Raw genomic sequence first — 23,055 nt, 5'->3', positions numbered from 1 at the left:
AAAATACCTATATTCATAAGCTTATGCAATCATATAATCGCCCAGAGAGAGCTCTCCGGATGTGTCGAAGGCCTAGGCCTGTTTTTCACTGCTGTATACTGCAGAGATGTAGGGGATGGAGAAAGGAATCACAGCTTACAGAGGGGAACCAGGCATACATAATTACCAGAGGTGTCGAATGCTGAAGATTTTTCAGCCAGTGGGTTTAAAAATCGCAAGAGTTACTTCAAAGTGGGAAAATAATTCTAGGAAAATATGACAATAGAAATCTATCAGCTTAAAGATTAAGCATTATAAAGTGTATATCTTTGCCAAACTTGAAAAAAAAGCCTTAAAGAGTAACCCCACTTTTGAGAATAAAACAGTCCTATCTGGATGATCTATGTCAGAGGCCTAACTAGAGCCTTCAGGGCGCCGGTGCAAGAAACCATGACCACCAACGGGGGCCCTTCCCACTGATCCCGGGGTCCTTTACTCCCATCGTGGGACCCTTTATTATTGTCCCACAGCGGGTCACCTTCCTACCATATTGGGGTCCCCCACAGTGGTGGAACGCCAGAGACTAGTTGCAAGTGCAACCTTTGCGACCCTGGTAGTTCTGCCACTGGTGTCAGTAGTTTTTTTATTTTTGTTGTTTTATTATTTATAGTTTTTCCACTATTTTGTTTTTTTTTGTTTTTTTTTTTTTTTTTTTTTTTTTTTACAATTTTATTTTTTATTTTCTACATATTTTTTAGGACCCCCATTGGGGGTGCTTTGGTGAAATATCTGTGTTCTAAACAGACCCCTGAGGTCTCACTTTTGAGACAGAGAAAGGGACTGAGGACAAAGTCCTCAGTCCCTTTCTCTGCAGTCTCGGCTGCACAGAATGAATGAACAGGAATAGCTCTGTACAGAGCTTCCCGTTCATTCATAAAATGAAGCATGGTTTACTATGCCTCAGCTATGAATGAAAAAAAAAAGTCAGTGATCAGTGATATGCATTAAGTCAAGGAAGGGGCTAGTGAATGACACATTTACCGACCCCTTTTCCGTTCTCCACCCTGACAGATCCCTCTCTGCAGCCAGCGGGAGGTGGGACGGGCCAAAGACAGCAGGATAGGGACAGGAAGGCGTTGGGAGTGGCATGAAGAAGAACTGATGCCCTCCATTTCCCTTTTGCAGCCGCTGAATGTCTGTGGGAGAGAGAGGAGGAGAAGCGGGCATTCAGTGGCTACATCGATGGATCGGTTCCTCTACATGCCACCGCCCTCCTATCCAGGTGTACAGGGGGGCTGCACAGGCCCCCTGAAGCATGGGGCCAGGTCACAATGGCGACCCCTGTAGGTACGCCCCTGATCTATGTATATTGCAAGGATTTTAACAAACTTTGTTGCAGATTTCTAGCTCTTGTTTTTCTGAAGAAATAGCTGTATGTCTGTATCCATGTACAATGTGAATAGGAGTGACTTTATAATTATCAATCAGCTGCTGCACTTGCAGGCTTCTGATGAGGAAAGTGGCAGGGTCTGAATACCTTTTAGACATGATTTCCTTTGGGAGTATTCCACCAAAAACGTTTTATTGCAGCGAATGCTCAAAATCTGACTTCAATCTTAGTGCAGACTATTGGGAAAATCAGAAAATCACACAAGCAGGAAATTACATTCCTGGGGGGGGGGGGGGGGGCGGCGGGGGCTTTCTGTACATCATTTGTGTACAGAATGCCTCCAGGTTGCCATATTCTATTGCATTTTACAGAAAATTACAGCGGTAAAGATTGAAAAAGAAAGGTATTTTTTATTAATATTCAATTACAATAAGACTTGTGTAGCAATTGTATATACTATATATATATATATATATATATATATATATATTTTTTTTTTTCCAACAAAAGTGGAGTTACCCTTTAACCTAAACATAATTTTCCTAGATAGTAAACTGCTGATTGATGCACTGTTGAGTTCATCTATGTGAATACATCCTATATTTCATGCAATGATCTTTTAAAGTGGTTGTAAAAGCTGAAGGTTTTAGAATACATGAAGGAAAAAAACCTTCAATTTGCAGCTCCCCCTCTTAACACTTACCTTAGCCTGATCTCGATGTGCACGAGACCTGAGGCTCTCACGGGTCTCTCCCTAGTGATTGGCTGAGATGCAGCAGCAGGAGTCATTGGCTCCCACTGATGTCAATCACAGCCTGCGAGTGTGGGGGGGGGGGGGGGGCTGAACCCCGCCCTGTGACTTATGGATGCAGAGAGCCAGCTCGGGAGCGAGCACACACAAGTGCCCCTACAGGAAGCCAGTTGCTATGGGGGCACTAGGCAAGGGGGAGGGCCCAGAGCGCCGTCGGGGGACCAGAGAAGAGGATCAGGGCTGCTCTGTGCAAAGCCATTCCACAGAGCAGATAAGTATAACATGTTTGTTATTTTTTTTAAATACAATTTTTTAAATTTACAATCACTTTAAGCACATTTATTCTGTCATACTGTAAATTTTGACTGCTCTGTCTTTTTGCAGAAGCACATTCTTTCGAGGAACATGGGAACTGTGACTGCAGCCTACACCGGTGTGATTGGTTTGTGTTTGATCCTGAGCTCATCCTGCCAGAGTACATTGTTGAGTTTGAATATATTCCGCTGGTACATATCTTATTACTCTTCTGCATCAGTCTCCAGATATTATTGACTAGGCAGTGATATGTTGACACAATCTATAAACAGTATATGGAGGGTCAGTGCTGTCCCACTAGGCTGTTTTCCTAATTCAAACTTCAAACACCTCCCCTTCTTCTCATTCCTATTACATACCTTTGCTTTGTGGTTCAGCAGATAGCTGAGGAAAGCAGATAACATTGTTTGAGATTTCAGTTCAGTACGCAGGCAGTTACAAGGTCCCAAGTTCTCTTACAGGATCAACAGGTATTCATCATGTGCTTGCAGAAAATGTACTTCACCTTAACAAAAAAACGATTAAAAAAAAAACATTGCCACCACATCTAAGGATCTACTTTAAAGTGGTTATAAAGGCTGAATGTTTTTTACCTTCATGCATTCTATGCATAAAGATAAAAAACTCTCTGTGTGCTGCTCCCCCACAGCCCCCCTAATACTCACCTGAGCCCATCTCGATCTAGCGATGTGCACGAGAGAGTCGGCTGTCCCGGGACTCCCTCTTCTCATTGTCTGAGGCGGGCGCCCATTGGCTCCCACTGCTGTCAATCACAGCCAGTGAGCCAATGAGGAGAGAGCGGGGGATGGGGCAGAGCCGTGGCTCTGTGTCCTATAGATGCATAGAGCAGCGGCTCGGGAGCGAGCACACAGCAGTGCCCCCAGGGAAAGAAGCTTTCTCTGGGGGCACTGCTCGAGGGGGAGAAGCCAGGAGAGCGTGTGAGGGACCCAAAAAGAATTGGGACAAGACTGCTCTGTGCAAAACCACTGCACAGAGCAAGTAAGTATAACATGTTTGTTATTTAAAAACAAAAAACAAAAAACAAGCTTTAATATATCACATTAAGTGAAGTAGGTTTAAAATCTCTTTTAAGATTTTTTGTGTTCTCATTAGTTAGATTGCTGCTCACTCTTTGTGCAGATGACTGATGTCAAAGAGAATAGGAAGTGAGGGGAATTTTTCTCAATGAGAACAGAGACAACAGTTAAACCCTGATAGAGATTTATAGTCAATTTGCCTAAAGATGGGCTTTACATATAGAGCTGATGATGCCTGAAATTATACATCAAGCTCTGTGTAATGGAATTAGAAAAGCAGTGAACCATTCACACAATGTGGGTATGCGATTTCAGTTTTTGTTTTTTTTTTTTATAAATGGTAGTTAAAACACATTTGTAGTATCTGCATTATCTGCCAAAATACTGTGATTTACTCAGCTCTGGCTCTGAATCGGTAGGGGGTGTGTCAGACCTCTGCAGAGAGGTTACTATTTTCACACAACACAAGGCACGGTTTAGTGTTTTTTTTCTTACCTTTGTTGAAATGTCAAAAAGTGACATTTAATTCATTTCTATCAACTGCAGCTTAGCTACGGTGCATAGAAACAAAACACAGAGCTTGAGGAGTGGTGCAGTGAAATGCAAACATGTTGCATTTTTCCACACAGCAATTCTTAGCAGCTGCCGCCTGTGTTCTACTTTGAACAAGACACATAGAAAACAATTGTTTTGCGGGGCAACAAAAAAAATGCTGATCTCTGCATAAGTATGGATGAGTCCTTAATGAGCTAATTACATTCCACATGCATCAAACAAACGTTACTCACAAAGTATAAAAAAAATACATAAAACAAAACATACTCAAAGTCTAATGCTGCGTACAGACGATTGGACATTCCGACAACAAAATCCTGGATTTATTTCTGACGGATGTTAGCTCAAACTTGTCTTGCATACACACGGTCGCACAAATGTTGACGGAAATGCCGAAAGTCAAGAACACGGTGACGTACAACATGTACAACGAGCCGAGAAAAATGAAGTTCAATAGCCAGTGCGGCTCTTCTGCTTGATTCCGAGCATGCGTGGAATTTTGTGCGCCGGAATTGTGTACACATGATCGTAATTTACGACAACGGATTTTGTTGTCGGAAAATTTGAGAACCAGCTCTCAAATATTGTTTGTCGGAAATTTCGACAAAAAATGTCTATGGAGCCTACACACGGTCGGAATTTCCGACATGCTCACATCGAACATTTGTTGTCAGAAATTCGTGTGTACGCGGCATTACGGTTGTCTTTAGAAAGCAGCCACATTCTGAATAAAATAACCTTGCCCCTGCCAGCATGCTGTTGAGAAGGACCCTTTCTCTCTGTGTGGAAGCAGTAGGCTCTCTGTAGCAGTCTAACGCCCCCCCTAACTAGTCAGAGCTAAAGCTTTCCAATCAACAAGGAGTCTAAGCTTTTCTGATTGCAGAGTTATTTTTTGGTGGAATGTATACAGTACATGAATTATGGCATTTTATATAATTACCTGTTTTTTTAATCACATTTCCACATATGTCCATCCAATGCCACTGGTTTATAGTGCAAAAAACTCTTTGAATAAAGCTTGTTTATTCAATTAACACACAGATGTTTCAGGCTTGTTAGCAATCACAAATGCAAGTTATGCAAGCTATATTCTCTTTTTACCAGACCTTGATTGCTATGGCAGTAAAGGAAAAACTTTCGAACAGTGTTACTTTAGGTCTTCAAAGACGTGGATTATGATACCAAATGACTCCCATCATGGCCGCCATCAGGGGGGTACAGCCGTTACAACTGTAAGGGGGCCCGTCCAATGTCATTGATTTTAGACATCAAGCTCTTTACTGCCACCTCTGGCTACTATGTGCATGTGCACCCCTTGTGTGACAGTGATCTGCCTGTACTATGCTTCTCAGCAACATGTCAGCTTTATAAAAACAAGCTGGGACCAGGTAGGAAGCTACAAGTAGGGGCTGTGAAGGAAAGGGAGGGGGGCTGTTTGTGTACAGGGAGGGGCCAGAGGCTTGTGTGTGTACAGATTTGTGTATGTGGGGCTGCCATATATACAGGTGTGTGGAGGGGGGGCGCTGACATATATAAAGGTATGTGTGGGGTGCTGACATATATACAGGTGTGTGGATGGGGGGCTGACATATATACAGGTGTGTGTGTGTGGGGGGTGGCTGACATATATACAGGTGTGTGGGGGGGCTGACATACATACAGGTGTGTGGAGGGGTGGCTGACATATATACAGGTGTGTGTGGGGATGGCTGACATATATACAGGTGTGCGTGGGGGCACTGACATATATACAGGTGTGTGTGTGTGTGGGGGGGGGTGTTCTGACATATATACAGGTGTGTTTGTGGGGGGTGGGTGCTGAAATATATACAGGTGTGTGTGGGGGGGCTGACATATATACAGTTGTGTGGAGGGGTGGCTGACATATATACAGGTGTGTGTGTGTGGGGGGGGGCGCTGCCATATATACAGGTGTGTGGGGGGGCTGCCATATATACAGGTGTGTGTGTGTGTGTGTGTGTGTATGGGGGGGCTGCCATATATACAGGTTGGGGGACAAATATACAGGTGAGTGGGGGGGCTGCCATATATACAGGTGTGTGTGAGGGGGGGCTGCCATATATACAGGTGTGTGTGAGGGGGGCCTGCCATATATACAGGTGTGGAGGGGGGCTAACAAATATACAGGTTTGGGGGGCTGACAAATATACAGGTGTGAAGGGGCTGACATATATACAGGATTGAGGGAGGCTGAGTGCGTACAGGTGAGGTGGCCAGTGTGCGGATTGGCTCATAGGCAAGCACGCAAGCCCTGGGGAATGTTGGTCAGGCTGGGGGGGGGGGGGGGTGTTGGGCCCAGGTCTAAAGCTGTATAAGGGGCCCAAAATTTTCTGATGGCTGCCCTCCTCTCAGTGCTGAATTCTCCATTTTCGATAGAAGTATCCATCAGAACAAGTATTTTCCATATGTATTTCCTATGTATGTTAATTAACATTTCTTTCTTTGTTGCCAGATAGAGGCCCCAGCTTCAAGTCTTCATGATAGTGAGGCTGAAATTAAACTGGATGAAGAGATTATTTCCATGGAGCCGGCTGTCAAACCTAGGCCCAAAATAATTAGTTTAGATGAAAATACTATCCTTTCTGTAGCAAAAGCCAGTACTTACAGTCAAATAACAGTAAGTGTTAAAAATCCTAAATGCTGGGACACCATCATACAGTGCTGGGTAGTACATTTTGTAGATTGTCCTTAAAGGGAAGCATTAAGGTCACATACCTACATACACAGAGATAATCAAAGAACTGCCAGTATACCTACAGCTGAAACCATTTTTTTTAATAGTTTGAGTAGAGTAGAGAAGGGTTAGAACCTTTGTTGGAATCCACACTTTTGAGTTGTCACCAGAACTGTAAGGGAGGGAAAAACTTTCAATGAGGACACCTGTTCCTGTCAAAGTGGGGAGCTCGTTGGATATATATATATATATATATAGTAGGATATATATAAATATATATAGTATTAAACACGCTGACACTACGCAATTGCTCCCTGCCACATGTTGCAAATAGGTGGACTTGACGTCCCAATGAACACAAGCACTCAAGCAGCTTTGTAAAAGAAAAAGGACTGAAGAACCTGTCCTTGTTTGATGCCACAATCCTGTTAATTTGCAGTTATGGACATCTAGCTCCCTCCCTAAGCTTAGAAAGTTGTGGTTAATGTCTGTAAATGCCCTGCTAAAAAAATGTAATTGTTTTCTTGTTATTGCTTTTACCCTGGCTGTGTCTTGATTAAACTGCAAACTTTCATGCTATATCTGTATCCTTCCCATTCCATAAAGGTTCACAAAGACTGCCAGACGCATTATATTTTTCAATGTTCCAAGCCATATTTTCAGGCATGCCTTCTGTTTGGGGGGCACTTAAGAGATGGAGTTTTTGATTAATGTAATAATAAATATATATATATATATATATATATATATATATATATACACACACACACACACTATGTTACCAAAAGTATTGGAACGCCTGCCTTTACATGCACATGAACTTTAATGGCATCCCAGTCTTAGTCTGTAGGGTTCAAAGTTGAGTTGACCCACCTTTTGCAGCTAAACCAGCTTCAACTCTTCTGGAAGGCTGTCCACAAGGTTTAGGAGTGTGTCTGTGGGAATGTTTGACCATTCTTCCAGAAGCGCATTTGTGATGTGAGGCACTGATGTTGGACAAGAAATCTTGGCTCACAGTCTCCGCTCTAATTCATCCCAAAAGGTGTTCTATCGGGTTGAGGTCAGGACTCTGTGCAGACCAGTAAAGTTCCTCCACCCCAAACTCGCTCATCCATGTCTTTATGGACCTTGCTTTGTGCACTGGTGAGCAGTCATGTTGGAACAGGAAGGGGCCATCCCCAAACTGTTCCCACAAAGTTGGGAGCATGAACTTGTCCAAAATGTCTTGGTATACTGACGCCTTAAGAGTTCCCTTCACTGGCCAAGCCCTACCCCTGAAAAACAACCCCACACCATAATCCTCCTGCCACCAAATGGTTTGGAGCAGTGCACAAAGTAAAGGTCCATAAAGACATGGATGAGCAAGTTTGGGGGGGGGGGGACTTGACTGACCTGCACAGAGTCCTGATCTCAACCCGATAGAACACCTTTGGAATGAATCAGACTGCGAGCCAGGCCTTCTCGTCCACATCCTTGCCTGACCTCACAAATGTGCTTCTGGAAGAATGGTCAAACATTCCCATAGACACACTCCTAAACATTGTGGACAGCTTTCCTAGAAGAGTTGAAGCTATTACAGCTGCAAAGGGTGGGCCAACTCAATATTGAACCCTAAGAACTAAGACTGGGATGCCATTAAAGTTCATGTGCGTGTAAAGGCAGGTGTCCCAATACTTTTGGAAATATAGTGTGTGTGTGTAAAAAAATCCAAAAACCACCTGTTTTGCTGCACTTTGGAAGCGCTGTCCATTCATTTTAATGGGCAGGGACGTTTTTGGAGCGCATTTTACAGCACTCCAAACCAGCCCCAAAGATGCTGCTTGCAGGACTTTTTCTAATGACCCGCAAGCGCACCGCCCGAGTGTGAAAGCACTCATGCAAATTAATGTGAGACAATTTTCAGGTGCTTTTCAGAGGCTATTTCTAGCGCTAAAATGCCTGAAAACTGCCTCAGTGTTAAAGGGGTCTAAGTGTGGTAGTGTGGTTCATTTCCACTGGATGGTTTTTCACATTCTAGCTGAATGCAGAAAGCATATTATGCCAAATATACCCAATAAATCATGTAGTATTTAGCCGCAGGTTTCTGTGGATAGTGTATACTATGCCCTAAATCATAATCTAGATTATCTAAAGTGACCTATAAGGGCTGAATTGGGAAGTGCCACAGTACATTGGGAAAGGCATCTAAGTTGGGAAGGCTACATGTACCCTTTTGGCTATCACCAACATTTTATTCTTAAAGATATATTATTGGGCTTTGATATGTATGCTGATTTTCTCATTACTTTCCTTGTTATTATATTTCAGGTTCATTGTCCTATTTTTTTTTTTTAGCAAAGAATCTCTCTGGTTTAATTATTGCATGTGAAAGTAATACTTAAAGTATTTTTCCTTAAATAGGTCTTGAACTTACATGGTAACAGTTTAAGCAAACTAAAGGAGATTTCAAAACTACGTGGGCTTCAAAAGCTTATCTTAAGTTTTAATGAATTTTCAAGTCTAGAAGATGTTTCATGCTTGGTAAGTTAGATTTGCCTTTGGAATGTATTCTTGTGACTAGGTACTGCTTGATATTAAGTTGCCTTTAGATTTGAATTTTATGTACAAATGTAGTGGGTGACATTACTAATTGGTAATGGGCATTTACGTCTTTACAGTTTTGTACATTTTATCCATTACTATAACAAGTTTTGCCATAAAAGATAAGTGAATTTTTAATTGCCCAATACAGATTCTGTCCCCACAAGCGGCAACTTTTCAAATACTGTTAAAAAACAAACGTTGTCCTTTACACTGCTTGGTCTGCTCAGGGCTACCATGAGTGTTTAACCACTTGCTGGACACTTTCACCCCCTTCCTGCCCAGACAAAATTTCAGCTTCCAGCACTGTTGTACTTTAAATCACAAATGCGCGGTCTTGCAAGACTGTACCCATATGAAATTTTTATCATTTTTCTGATGGTATTTAATCACCGCTGGGTTTTTTTCAATTTTTGCTAAACAAATGAAAAAGACCAAACATTTTGAAAAAAAAAATGTTTTTCTTAGTTTCTGTCATAAAAGTTTGCAATTAAGTAATTGTTCTTCTCTGATGTGCACTGATGGGCACTGATAGGCTACACTGATGGGCACTGATGAGGCAGCACTGTTGGGCATTGATGAGGCGGCACTGATGGGTGGCACTGATGGGCACTAATAGGTGGCATTCATGGGCACTAATAGGCTGTACTGATTGCCACTGATAATCAGGGCACTGATCAAGATGAAGCTGCCCTAGGCGGTAGTTCCATAATAGCTTATGCTCAGAAGTGAATTGAATGAAACTTATTATTATTCAAACCGGAGAACTGGTGGCATCTAGTGGTAGAATGGATTTACTGTGGATGACAGCTTTGGGTTGAATGTGAGTAAAAAAGCAAAAGACCTTTTTTTATTTTTACCATTATTGAGATATTAATTTTTATTTTTAGATGAAGCTTTGAAGTAGTTTAATACCCTCAGCATTTTTCAACTTAAAACATTGATCACAATAAAATAAACATTCACCAGTAAAGTATTTGTTCAAATTCTTAGTCCCGGTATCAACAACAAAAAGTAAATACCTGAAATATGGACTCAAAAATCACATTACATAAATAACCACTAAGTATACTGTGATTGCTGAGTCTGTATTTAAGGTCTTTGATATCTATCTATAATCTGATGGGACTCTGACAGTGAGGTTTTGAGGCCTTGAGTCAGCTCATACCCCTCGAGTTTATCATTGCTGAAAAGTTCTACTGTACTGTACCAGACTGTAAAATCATCCTCTTGGAATCCTAGACAACTATGAGGACCTTACAGTATTACAAAGTGAAGGTATGTGTTACTGTATCAAACACTATAATTTATTGAGGGTTTCTGATTAATTACATTGGCCTACAGTTGCATCCTATTTACAAAGTGAATAGTAATCTCTTACTTCAAGGTTTACTGTATGTTTTTGGGGGTCAATAGGACTAAAAAGACAACAATTCCTGTGAAGGTGTACCTTTTTGATTTTTTTTTTTTTAATTTATGTTTATTTGCAGTTTTAAACAACACATACAGTACAACACGAACCAATTTCCCCCCTCCAACTCCCACACCCTCCCCCCCTTCCCATCCTATGTGCAGCATTCTAACCTATACAGAATCACATTCCATGCTCATGACTTTTTAAATAGGACATCCCGTCACTCGAGAATTCTGTAGTGCACCCAATCCTCACACAGTCAGATAATATCTTTGGCAACATTACACAGATAATTTATCCAAGAGCGGAACATGTCTTAGCAAAGCACACCCCCACCATCGCATGTTAGATCAGCGTGTCTTTGGCATCAAGCCAGCCTTGCCAAACTTTCTCAATTTTTTTTGGACAACCCCTACTTAAATATGTTGCTTTGTAAAATAGTAGCGCTTTATTGATTATGTCTTTCCAATAGGACACTGTGGGTGGTTCAGGTTTTTTCCAGCACAATAAAATAGCTTTTCGTGCATAGAAAAGAGATATAGATATCATGGTTGTTTGTGCCCTACGGGGCGCCAGCTCCTCTACCAGGCCCCGCAAACATACTGAGAACGTTACAGGAATCGGCACCGATAGCAATTTTTGTATAGTACGTGTTAACCCCGCCCAGAACTCCCGGATCGGCTGGCACTGCCAGACCTTTTAATTTTGTTAAAGTAAATTGCCGAAATGAGCTTTGGTTTGGGTAGTCACTGTCAAGTTGAATGGGCAGCTTTTTTTGTGTTCCCACCTTCTACTCTAATCTCATGGGACTGTTATACTTTCTGTTGGATTTTTGCTTTCAACTTGCTTTATATTACACAGAATACAGACATAAGAATCTCCCTGTTGCAACAGGAGAGGTCCAAGGTGGTGGCGGTAATAGAGGTGTGTGAATATCTATAGATTACAGTAGAGAGACATTACTGTTGGAAACTTTAACTGGCCATAGATTGCAGGCTGCAAAAAAACCCCCAAAAAACGAACAGATTCCTCCATCCAAACGAGGTGGATCGAGGAATCCTTCCTGCTGGAACATTGTATTCTGACAGTGAGGACTCTCCACTGCCAAAATACGCTGTTCAGTGGCTGCAGCCACTGATCAAGAACAGTTTTCCAACATTCCTGCTCAACAGAAGTTGATCCAACGATAAACTTCTGTTGAACAGGGAGGGCCACACATGGATCAAAATTGATCCGGCCCCTACTGAACCAGCTGATTTTCAGTCCATCAATGGCCAGCTTTAGTTTACTAAGTAACTGAACTCGTCAGCATCTACTAATAAAGAAGCACCAGTTTCAGATAGACTTATGCCCCGTACACACTAGCAGAATTTCCATTGGAAAAATCTTAGATGGTTTTTCCGACAGAATTCCGCTCAAGCTTGGCTTGCATACACAGGGTCACACAAAAGTTCTCTGAACTTTCGACCATCAAGAATGTGGTGACGTACAACACAACGAGTAGCCAAAAAAAGGAAGTTCAATGCTTCTGAGCATGCGTCAAATTGTTTCCGAGCATGCGTGTTTTTTTACGCGTCGGAATTGCATACAAGACGAACGGAATTTCCAATAGGAACTTTTTCCGATGGAAAAATAGAGAACCTGCTCTCAATCTTTTGCTGGCGGAAATTCCGCCAGCAAAAGTCCGATGGAGCATACACACGGTCGGAATTTCTGATCAAAAGCTCACATTGGACTTTTGCTGGCAGAATGTCCGCTCGTGTTTACGGGGCATTACCCTTTAAAGCTTTAGAAATAGACGATTTTGTGAATGCAAGTACTAAACCTTTGCCAAATGTATCAAAATAAACTTGATTTAATTAATTCAAAACCAACCATAGAATTGCCAAAGCAAAACAAATAAATAAAGTTATTGTGGTATAAATGTATTATTAATTCATTTTATTAATGTTGTGTATAATGAGTAAATGTATACAGTACTGCAGGGGTTGGCCTTTATTTAATAGGCACCTCGCAATATGCAGTTTGGCTGTCATTCTACTGGGCACTGTGGGCAATACTCGTTACTGCATTATGTTACTTAATTAAATTTTTTATCAAACTACCAGAACATTATTCATCATATGAATTCATCTCCAATTTCACTGTAGCCGAATTTGGAATACCTTGATGCCAGCCATAACAATGTGACAACTCTGGAAGGTGTTAAAGGACTGGCAAAACTGAAGCATTTAGATGTGAGCTGGAACCAATTAACAAGAATCAGGGAAGATATGAACATTTTACGAACACAAACTCCACATCTTCTGTCACTGAGTATAGCCTACAATCCCTGGGAAAAGGTTAGTCTGACTAAAGAATTCATTTTCCTGTTGCCAACCATCTCAACGCACCAGTCAGTTCTTTCAACTCTATTCCAATGAAAGAAGTCCCAATGGATCCCATTTTGTTTTGCCCCACCCCATAGTAATTCCACCCTATGTGCCCAACAAGCACATACTTGCTGGCACCTGCTGTCCCTTGCTGAACATAGCACACCACAAAACGAGTCTCAGTTTCCAAGAATTAAAGTGTTACTAAACCCACCACTGTAGAATCAGTCTGTATATGCAGTATAGCATGCTTGTTATACTCACTGTGGATCTTAAGGGGTTAATCCTCTGCAATGTGTAAAAAGACACAATGTAGTCCTGTATGCACAGATCCTCCCCCTCCTGCACTGTCTATCAGGGGAAGGCCAGCTAACACAGGCAGAGTAGCCGACCTGCACATGCTCAGTTGTGTTTTTTATGCTGAAGAGAACAGTTTCTTGTTTTCAGAGCTAGCCAGGTCACATGATATTGACATCACACATGTAGTGAAAATATCCTCCTTGCTGAACTCTCAGCACTGGAGAAACTGTGCAGTTTATCACTGAGGGTGGTATACAGATCATCCAAAAAGGTATATAGTGGCAGTATTTTAATGTAAAAAGATTTATAAGCTGTGGGCACTGTGGGGGGGAGGGGATTAACTATTTTCATATTACTGGGTTTAGTAACATTTTAAAGGTGAACTTTGTTTAGGAACAGTATGCTCATAACATCCTTGAAACCAAACAGCTACTGGCTACAGTAAAATCGATCATTGTCCAAATGTATTGGGGTTGATTTACTAAAACTGGTGCACTCAGAATCTGGTGCAGCTGTGCTTGTTAGCCAATCAGCTTCTAACTTCAGCTTGTTCAATTAAGCTTTGGCAATAAAACCTGGAAGCTGATTGGTTTCTATGCAGAGCTTCACCAGACTTTGCACTCTCTAGTTTTGGTAAATCACCCCCATTGCGTGATGTTAATCCATATATCACACTATTGAATGCAGTTGTAGTGAGGTTTTTAAATACAATGGGTCTCAACTTGGCCACCAAAATGTCCAAAGAGCTGCACAATGACATTTGTACTGAAATGTAGATAGTATCTCGGTGCATGAAAAAATTAGATCTGTACGTTTTTTTCAAGTCAGCACACCACAGATGGTTCATATCTGTGCGATTTTATACACAAAAAGAAACAGGTGTGTTGTAGCGCATTGTTTATGCACATTGTAGTATCATTCAAAATGAATAGCACTAGTGCTGTGTGTTGCAGCAATGCGTGGCAAAATGCACTTCTTAACATGTTACTGCAACTCATTAGTCTGAAAAGGCCCTAATACAGAAGATTAGGCCAGTGTTGGCGAACCTTGGCACCCCAGATGTTTTGGAACTACATTTCGCATTATGATCATGCACTCTGCAGTGTAGGTGAGCATCATGGAAAATGTAGTTTCAAAACATCTGGGGTGCCAAGGTTCACCATCACTGGTTTAGGCCAACTTTACAGATATGTATTGTGGACAATTAATCATGTTGTGTGTTGCACCCCAATGCACAGATGGAGACAAAGTTAGTTTCTCCCTCAGCTGCCTTCCAGATAGTTACTTGGAATCATGGTCACTTCCGCAGGCGTGATCTGCAATGGCAGTCTGGAGACTCCTCATCAGTGGGCAGAGAGAGGAAATGACAGGCAGAGCATAGGAATCCACACAATAAGAGCAAGCTACTACTAATTGTTTGTAATGATGCTATCAAAATGGTGAGATAAATTTTAAGAAGAGCTGCACTCACAAAGGGAGCTGCCTCCTTAACTAGCTGATGACCATGAACTAAGAAGTCCCACAAAGAAAAGGGTTACCTCACAAGATCAGGTGGTTTGACAGTTAACGCTTTATTATATAAAAAGGTTTAATACAATTGCACAGATGTACCACTTCCTCCTTTCACCAATGAAAAATAACAACGTTGTCATAAAAGCCCCGGATAGCAGCTGCTCACACACAACCACTGATACACTGCAAAGGCTACTATAAAGACATAGAGGTTGACTTACCCTGTTTCCCCGAAAATAAGACCTAGCTTGATTGTCGGTGATGGCTGCAATATAAGCCCTACCCCCCAAATAAGCCCTACCTTGTTTCCCCGAAAATAAGCCCTACCCTGAAAATAAGACAAGGACTTTACCTAGGGATTATTTGGGGGGTAGGGCTTATATTGCAGCCATCACGACAATCACGCTAGGTCTTATTTTCGGGGAAACAGGGTACTAAAACCGGAGAGTGCAAAACCTAGTGCAGCTCAGCATAGAAACTAATCAGCTTCCAGGTTTTTTTTGTCAAAGCTTAACTGAACAAGCTGAAGTTAGAAGCTGATTGGCTACCATGCATAGCTGCACCAGATTTGGAACGCTCCAGTTTTAGTAAATCAACCCCAAAGTATAGCTGGAGGAATGTTTTAGCAAAATGCACATGGAGACAGAAAAGGGGTTCTCATGTGGACCCAGGACAACCTAGCCATGTAGGACTTGGAACAAGTGGTTACACTTGTGCAATCACCATTAGTGCTCCCCTGGGGTACTGCTCAAGTAGAACTGGCTATTGGCTCCTCGACTAGCTGCTCACAAAAGGTGAGCAGCATCTGTCACTGAGTAGTTTGTATGGGTGGCACTCTGAAGAGTAGAAGAATAGAAGGTGATGGGCAGCAGAATCCCCTGAACAGAAACAGCTTCTGCAGTTTGTCTTTCTAGCTTTCCCTGTTGCCAATACGTCAAACTCTACCAATGTTTCAGGCAGCTGTTACAGCCACAGACACAAAAGGTCCGCAGGCTATATGTTTCCCACTGGCTGTGTGTTGGGCACCAGGGGTTTAAAACCTTTATTTAAGGTTTTAAACCTAGCACGCATCTCCCATGTAAGGGGATACCGTGGAGGATTCCTTGCTGCATCTGGAGTGCTCCAGGAAGACGGAGGCTCATTAGACCCCAGAGAGTTAAATCTGCTGGCGTATAAGACCTTGCTTTTTAGGGGGTCCACCAGTTCGGGTCCCCACACACAGAGTGGGGTTTGTTGTTTTTTGATTCGAGCATCTTCCTCCCCCTCTTCTTGTCTCCTCCCTTTTTCCCTCCTTTGGTAAAGGTGGAAGGATTTTGGGTTTTACTACGCCTTTGGAATTATCTTTTTTCCATGGACTCAATTGTTATTATTTTTATTACTGTTGATGAAGTTTTTCATATAGACTTTCACATACAGATGTTCATTTACTGTTTGTTCACTCAGAATTTGTTTTATTTCAATAGTGCACCTCTTTGTGTTTTTTTAATTTGTTACATGGGATCACTTACGGTATAAGCGCAACTTATTTGTATATAATTTTTTGCATTATAGAGATGTTTGGTCGTTTTTGTTGCAGCTATACATATGTTTGAAACTCTAGCGCAGTATAACTCTACATTTTTTTTCAATGATGCAAAATGCACTACTGCTTACCAACCAATCAAAAATCACCTTTAATGTGTGTACTTTAAACTGGAAGCTGAAATCCTGCTATTTGATGTGAGTTACATCAGTGACCTGGTTGTCTATGTTATTGTTGCTACTGCGGGGCCCTGTTATGGAAGCTGACTGCTATGGGATTGTCTCTCTAACTGTCCTATGAACAACCTTTACGCTATTACCAACCCCCCTTCCCTTTCTTTAACAAATTGAATACTCGCATATCAATTTCTAATCAATCAATTAATCAAGCTAATGGCGTTTAAAGGTAACCAACAATTCAGTAGCCGTTGCTGATCTCCTTCTGAAAATGGAATGGAATGAATGAAAACAGCTGAATGCTTCAGTTTGTTGCAACCCCTGAGCGGGAGTGTGAAGGGCCGAGTACACAGGACTCCCTATCAGTCTGCACTGGGAAGCACACTAAGGACTTTTCTCTTGTTGACAGTAGAAACCCCTTCAAAATTATTTTAAATAGTTTATTTTGTATGTTAGAAACTATTAGAAAATGCCAGTACAGTGTATTTTAAAAACTGCTCAGAAACTTCACTTCATAATACTGATATGGTTGAGGAACAGTAAATCACCTTATACTCTTTTACGGCATAAACAGTAAAAATTTATCCCATGTCTTATTTCAATGATTACTCTTCCTACAGTGTTAGCTGAACAATACTCCATTACATTGGCTGCTGCAATGATTTTAGCCCATAAAACCAAATTACACATGATTATAATTGGCGATATTTTATGTTCTAGCTGGGATTGAAAAGCTGTCAGTTGATGGGCTTGCTAATATCCAACGCTGTTTGTGTGTCTTTTGTTAGTCTGTGTCACAATACAGAGTTCATCAGGCTGTGAACAAAACCTCAATTACTTACCTTCATCTTTTCCCATACCAGTTGCAGAAATCTAGTATACTTTTGGAGGCTGATGGTTTTCTTACCACTAGATTTTCAGTCCTTTTACTGTCTTTATTACAAGCTTTTCTAACATCCTTATTGTGCAAAACCCAAGATTGGACATCAAAAAAAAGAAAATTCTGCCTTTTTTTTTAAACTTTAATAAGGATGTCATCATTTAGCTGAGGCTAACAATTGCAGCATTTCCTTTCAGCAGTTTTCAATGAGCCATCTTGAATACATGACCTAGTTTCCTGACGCCCCTGAGAGCCAGTACAATGCACGTTGTTACTCCTGTGCTTATGTGTAATAAACATTTTCATTACTCCCACTGAACTGCTAGGCCATCCATCATACAGGAAAATAAAATAAAAAATGCCTTATTGACAGAACCCAATAGCTGACATGACTTTTCTTTCCTAGCCAGCTTCAGTGCGTATGGTAGCGATTGGAAGGTTAAAGTCGCTGATTCATTTGGATGGGGTCCTGAATACGGAAGAGGAAGTTTCACAGTCTTCAAAGTTTTTTCCTGAAGGCCAGATTACACAGGTTACATTTCAGTACTTTTTAATAGAGTAAACTTTGATGTCGATATATATGTTGTCCAAACACACTGGGGTTCATTTAAAACTGGAGAGTGGATAATCTGGTGCAGCTGTGCATGGTAGCCAATTAGCTTCTAACCTGAGCTTGTTCAGTTACGCTTTAACAAGAAAAAGCCTAGAAGCTGATTGGGTTCTGTGCAGAGCTGCACCAAATTTAGCACTCTCCCGTTTTAGTAAATCAACCCCACTGTGGGCTTTTTTCAGGCTCCATTCTCACTTTCGCGACCCCAAAGTCGCACGATTTCCAGTGCGATTATGGAGCACAACTTTGATCCAACTTTACACTCTCTGGATCAAAGTGGCATCAAAGTAGTGCAGACATATTTTCCAAGTCACTGCAACTTTAAGTCACACCCATTTAAATGGGTGTCATTGAAAAATAATGGGCTGCTGATGTCCAAAGTGGCATGACAAGTCGCACAAGTGTGAATGGAGCCTACATAATGCAATATACCTTGCATTTTAACCAATCGTGTATATGTCCAAAGCTACACACAAGCATAGGAGAGCAACTGAACTTTTGAGCACAATCTTCATGGCAGAAAATCTTACTTGGTAAGGATGCAGAGGATAGTAGGACCATGCACCAACTGCAATCCAAGGTGTTCTTTTGAAGTCAAAAGCCTCTTACACACGATCGGATTGTCCTCAGACAAAACCGCGGAACGACAAGCAATTGTCGGCCAAAAAAACACGAAGGTAATGACGTACTACGTGGTTTTTCAGCTCTTTAGTGCCACCCTTTGGGCTCCTTCTGCTAATTTTGTGTTAGTAGAAGTTTGGTGAGCGTTGATTCATTCTTTTCATTTCGCGCTTTTCATTTTGTGCTTTTCAGTTCGTGCATTTCAGTTTGCACTTTTCAGTTCGTTTCTGAACGGCCGTTGGTCAACCAGCCATGTTGCAGAATCGGAGGAGATAACGTGTTATTTATTATTGGCCTTGCAGTTATTGCTTTGACCCAAGTCCAGTCCAGGAACAGGAGGAGGATTTCTTGGACCAAAAATTGGTTTCTTTATTAATCATGACCAACTATGTCATATGCCTTTGCTGTGGGAGCTCTAGGAGAATAATCCAGATGATTTTCGGAATTACCTCCCGATGACGGACCCCTGCTTTCACCAACTCTTGGCATTGTTGACCCCCTATATTAAGAAGCAGGACACATGCATGAGGCTTTTATTTTAATTTTTGGTTGCATAATAATTTGATTTGGTATATTTTCTATATTTTTGGATGCATAGAATGCACTTTTTGGTTAAGTTCTATTGGCAGATAGCATGTCTTATTTTATTTATTTTTTAATTTTTTTTAATGCACAAAAAAACAATTGTGGAGAATAATACTTGGCTATGTGTTTTACATGATAGTTTGGGAGTAGGCAGTTACATTTTAAAAAATACAATGTAAAATTAACAAGGGACACCAACATAGTTGTATCTTTGATCTTAAAAACTACGGGATAATGGTGTTGTGGTAACTTGCACAAAAAAAAAAAAAAAAAATATTACAAGCATAATAATAAAATTCTTGATATCACTAGAAAAAAAAGCCTTTGAAAATTTGTTTACAATAACTCCATCGGTATCACCAGCAAAGCAGGTTCATTATTACCCCACAAGAAGAAGAGAATGTGCGCTGCATTTCAAGATTTCATAATTTGCCATGTCACGAGTGTTAATTCTACGAGCGCTAGTTTACAAGACCAACCGCTTCTGGCTTGTCCTTGCTTCCGAGCATGCGTGTTTGTACTTTGGACTTTTGCCTGACGGACTTGTGTAAACACTCTCTGAAAATCCGACAACAGACATTTGTCCGCGGAAAATTTTAAAGCCTGCCATCCAATATTTGTCTGCGGAAAATCCAACAACAATTGTCCGATGGAGCATACAAACGGTCAGATTTTCCGCCAACAGCCTGTCAGAGAAAAAAAGAAAATCGTGTGTACGAGGCTTAAGACTGGTTTAAATTTACACGAAACAAGCGAAAGGTCAAAGGATTTAAAGTAGATGTAAACCCAATTACTAAGGGTCCTTTCTAGGGGGAGATCGGATTAAAATGACCGCCTGTCTGTTTTTATCCGATATCATCTGATCCGCCAGACGGATGGAAAATAGGGTCACCATCCAACTGGATTTCAGGGACAGGATCGGATCAGATAGCAGCGGGTGTCAGTGGACATGTCACCACAGACATCCACTGCTCCATAGGAGTGAATGGATGGTCCAATCAGGTCCACTTGAAAAACCGCCAGGCGGACCTGATCGGAAAGCCTTTGTGAAAGGGGCCTAAAGTCTTGTAAAATATTTAGCATCTTAATGTAACTTAAAAAATCCTTGTTAATATTTTTTTTTTTTTTTAACAGAAAAAAGTTTTATTAAACAATAAGACAGTACAAATTTAGAAGGAGTCATACATAGGAATATTAATAATTACAGATACAGAGTTTCCCAAAAATATACTTTTGTTTCTTTATATGGGTGGTTGGTTCTTAATGTAACCTCCTATCTAGTAACCAAGGGACCTATGAGAGCTACATACGCTGATACAGGTGGGGTAGCCACAAAATCACTCACATGAAAACTGAAGCAAAGAGGGGCCGGGAGGTCCCCTCCTGGGTGTTATTATTTCGTCCCCGGTTCTCCATCAGAGAGAAGGAGGAGATGGAAGGGGAAATGTGGAGAACTGGGCAGGGGTAAGAGGGGATGTGGGGGGGGGGGAGGGGGAGGGCGGGGGGGGAAAAACCATCCACCACTACACATTTTCATGATCGGTATATCTGTTTCCTCCCCTCTTCCTCCTTGACTCCATCACCTCTCAGCCTCTTTCTCCCAACCTCCTCGCATCTCATCAAAGATAGGTGTTTAACGTCAGTTAGGTCGCAACTCATTATGTAAACTAGATCGCAGGTGTTTACCAGCCCAAAAGGGCCATGAACCCCGACTATACTCAACCAAATGTATTTACCCAATTTGACCATATTTTGTCATATTTCTGTGGGCAGTTCCTGCCCTCATAGGTAAGCCTATACAGAGGCAACACGCCTTTGATCGACTTTTGCCAAGCTGTTATAGTTGGGGGCTCTTTCTGTTTCCACCTGAGAAGTATTTCTCTCCTCGCGTAATATAGGGAATAAGTAAGACAGAGTTTAATGTAACGGTCTCCCTCTATATCCTCCAAGTGACTCAGTAGCATAGTAAGGGGGTTAAGCGGGATTTTGATTCCACATATGTTACCTAAGATTTCTGCCACTGAAGTCCAATATGGGCGTAATCTAGTGCATGACCATACTGTGTGAAAGAAGGAACCCACCTCTACTCCACATCTGTTACAGTTGGGGCTGAGCCCTGGGTATATATTAGCCAGCCTTTGCGGTGTGTAATATGCCCTGTGAAGGAATTTTAGTTGAACAAACCTGTCCCTAGCTGCTATCATAGAGGGGATAAAAGTCGACAGGCATTCCTCCCACTCCTCCTCCCCCAAAGAGGGGATATCAGCCTGCCACTTAGCCATCAACCTAATTGTCTTAACATCGTGAGCCACTGTGAGGTGCATGTAAAGGGTTGAAAGAGGTTTATCCAGCATTCCCGAAATTAGGACACGTTCTATCGGGTCTGGTTCAAGGGTTACCTGGGAGGGAAACTGTGCTCTAAGAGCATGGTGTAGCTGCCTATATCTAAAGAGAAAGGTTTGTGGCAGTGCATGGCCCAGCCTCAGCTCCCGGAACGGAATTATACCCTCCCTGCGTATAACATGCTTTAGTTTAACAATCCCTTTTTTGGCCCAACTTGCCGGGTCGGGATAGTCTGGAGGTGGGGGAGCATGGGGTTCGCCCATAATGGGGTGTGCGGGTAAATAGAGGACTCCCTCATGAGGGCGGCCCTGGAAGATCTCCAGACCTGGATGGTAGCCCTCATAGGGCCTGTAACCTCGGCCCCAGCCTTCACTCCTCTATACGGTAAATTAGATAGGGCTGCGTAAGAGCCCAAGATAGCTGCCTCAAGGGTGACTGCTGGATTAAGTTGGGGTTGCGCGAACCACCACCTCACCGTTACTAGAACAGCGGCCCAATAGTACATCAGGGAATTGGGTAGTGCTAAACCACCACTGGATAGGGGGAGGTAGAGTATGTTCTTTGCAACTCTCGGGGCCTTTCCCGCCCATATGAAGGAGACCACCACACTTTCCAACCTCCGGAAAAATGACTTAGGGATTGTTACAGGAGTGTGTCTAAAAAAGTATAAGAATTTTGGCAGGTATACCATTTTCAGGAGGTTTCCCCTCCATACTGGGGTCAGTGGGAGAGATTTCCAGGTGGAGCATTTCTGTTGGAGTTGAGAAAGTAGCGGGAGAACGTTCCTGTCAAGGTAGCCTGCTAGATCCCCACCCACTTTCACTCCCAGATATTTAAGTTCCTGTGTCCATTGCAAAGGGGTATCAGTGTCTACCAGGGGCATTGTTGGGCTCAGAGGGAAGAGGACTGATTTATTCCAATTAATTCTGATACCAAAAAAGTAACCAAATTTGTCAATAATTGCTAGGGCCGATTTTAGGGAATCAAAGGTATCCGCCAAGTATAAAAGGGAGTCATCCGCGTACAATGAGAGTTTCTCCACCAGAGGGCCTACACCCAGTCCCTTGACCAAGTCATCCACCCGCAGAAGGGCTGCAAGGGGCTCCAGTGCCAGGGCAAACAGCGCCGGGGAGAGCGGACAGCCATGTCTCGTACCTCTCCCCAGCGTGAACGCCCCGGAAAGGGTCCCATTGGTACGGATTCTGGCGGTCGGGCGGGAGTAAAGCATTTTGAGCCATTTTAAAAATTTGGGTCCGAACCCAAATCTGCCAAGGACCTCCCAGAGGTAGCCCCACTCGACCGAGTTGAAAGCCTTCTCGGCGTCAAGTGAGGCCACCACTCCCTGCCCATCCGAGGGGGCTATTGCTATATGTGTGTGTAAGCGCCGAATATTTATGTCTGTCCCCCTTCCAGGCATA

At 42.2% G+C, this 23,055-nt stretch overlaps 1 protein-coding gene across 5 annotated transcripts in view; it reads left to right on the top strand.

Annotated features, from left to right (window-relative positions):
* LRRC9 (leucine rich repeat containing 9) overlaps positions 1–23,055 on the top strand; it is a 244,501-nt gene that overhangs the window by 120,080 nt on the left and 101,366 nt on the right. For all 5 annotated transcript variants that reach the window (XR_012237138.1, XM_073610131.1, XM_073610129.1 and 2 more), the window contains 5 exons: positions 2,505–2,626; positions 6,501–6,665; positions 9,123–9,242; positions 12,867–13,058; positions 17,885–18,010. Coding sequence is in view for 4 of the 5 variants with exons in the window: in XM_073610131.1 (XP_073466232.1) it covers positions 2,505–2,626; positions 6,501–6,665; positions 9,123–9,242; positions 12,867–13,058; positions 17,885–18,010 (725 nt within the window). In the remaining variant the exon portion in view is untranslated. The remainder of the gene's footprint in view (positions 1–2,504; positions 2,627–6,500; positions 6,666–9,122; positions 9,243–12,866; positions 13,059–17,884; positions 18,011–23,055) is intronic.

Source organism: Aquarana catesbeiana, linkage group LG13 (assembly GCF_042186555.1).
Source record: "Aquarana catesbeiana isolate 2022-GZ linkage group LG13, ASM4218655v1, whole genome shotgun sequence".
Classification (NCBI taxonomy): Eukaryota; Metazoa; Chordata; class Amphibia; order Anura; family Ranidae; genus Aquarana; species Aquarana catesbeiana.
This window is presented reverse-complemented; position numbering and strand designations above follow the sequence as displayed.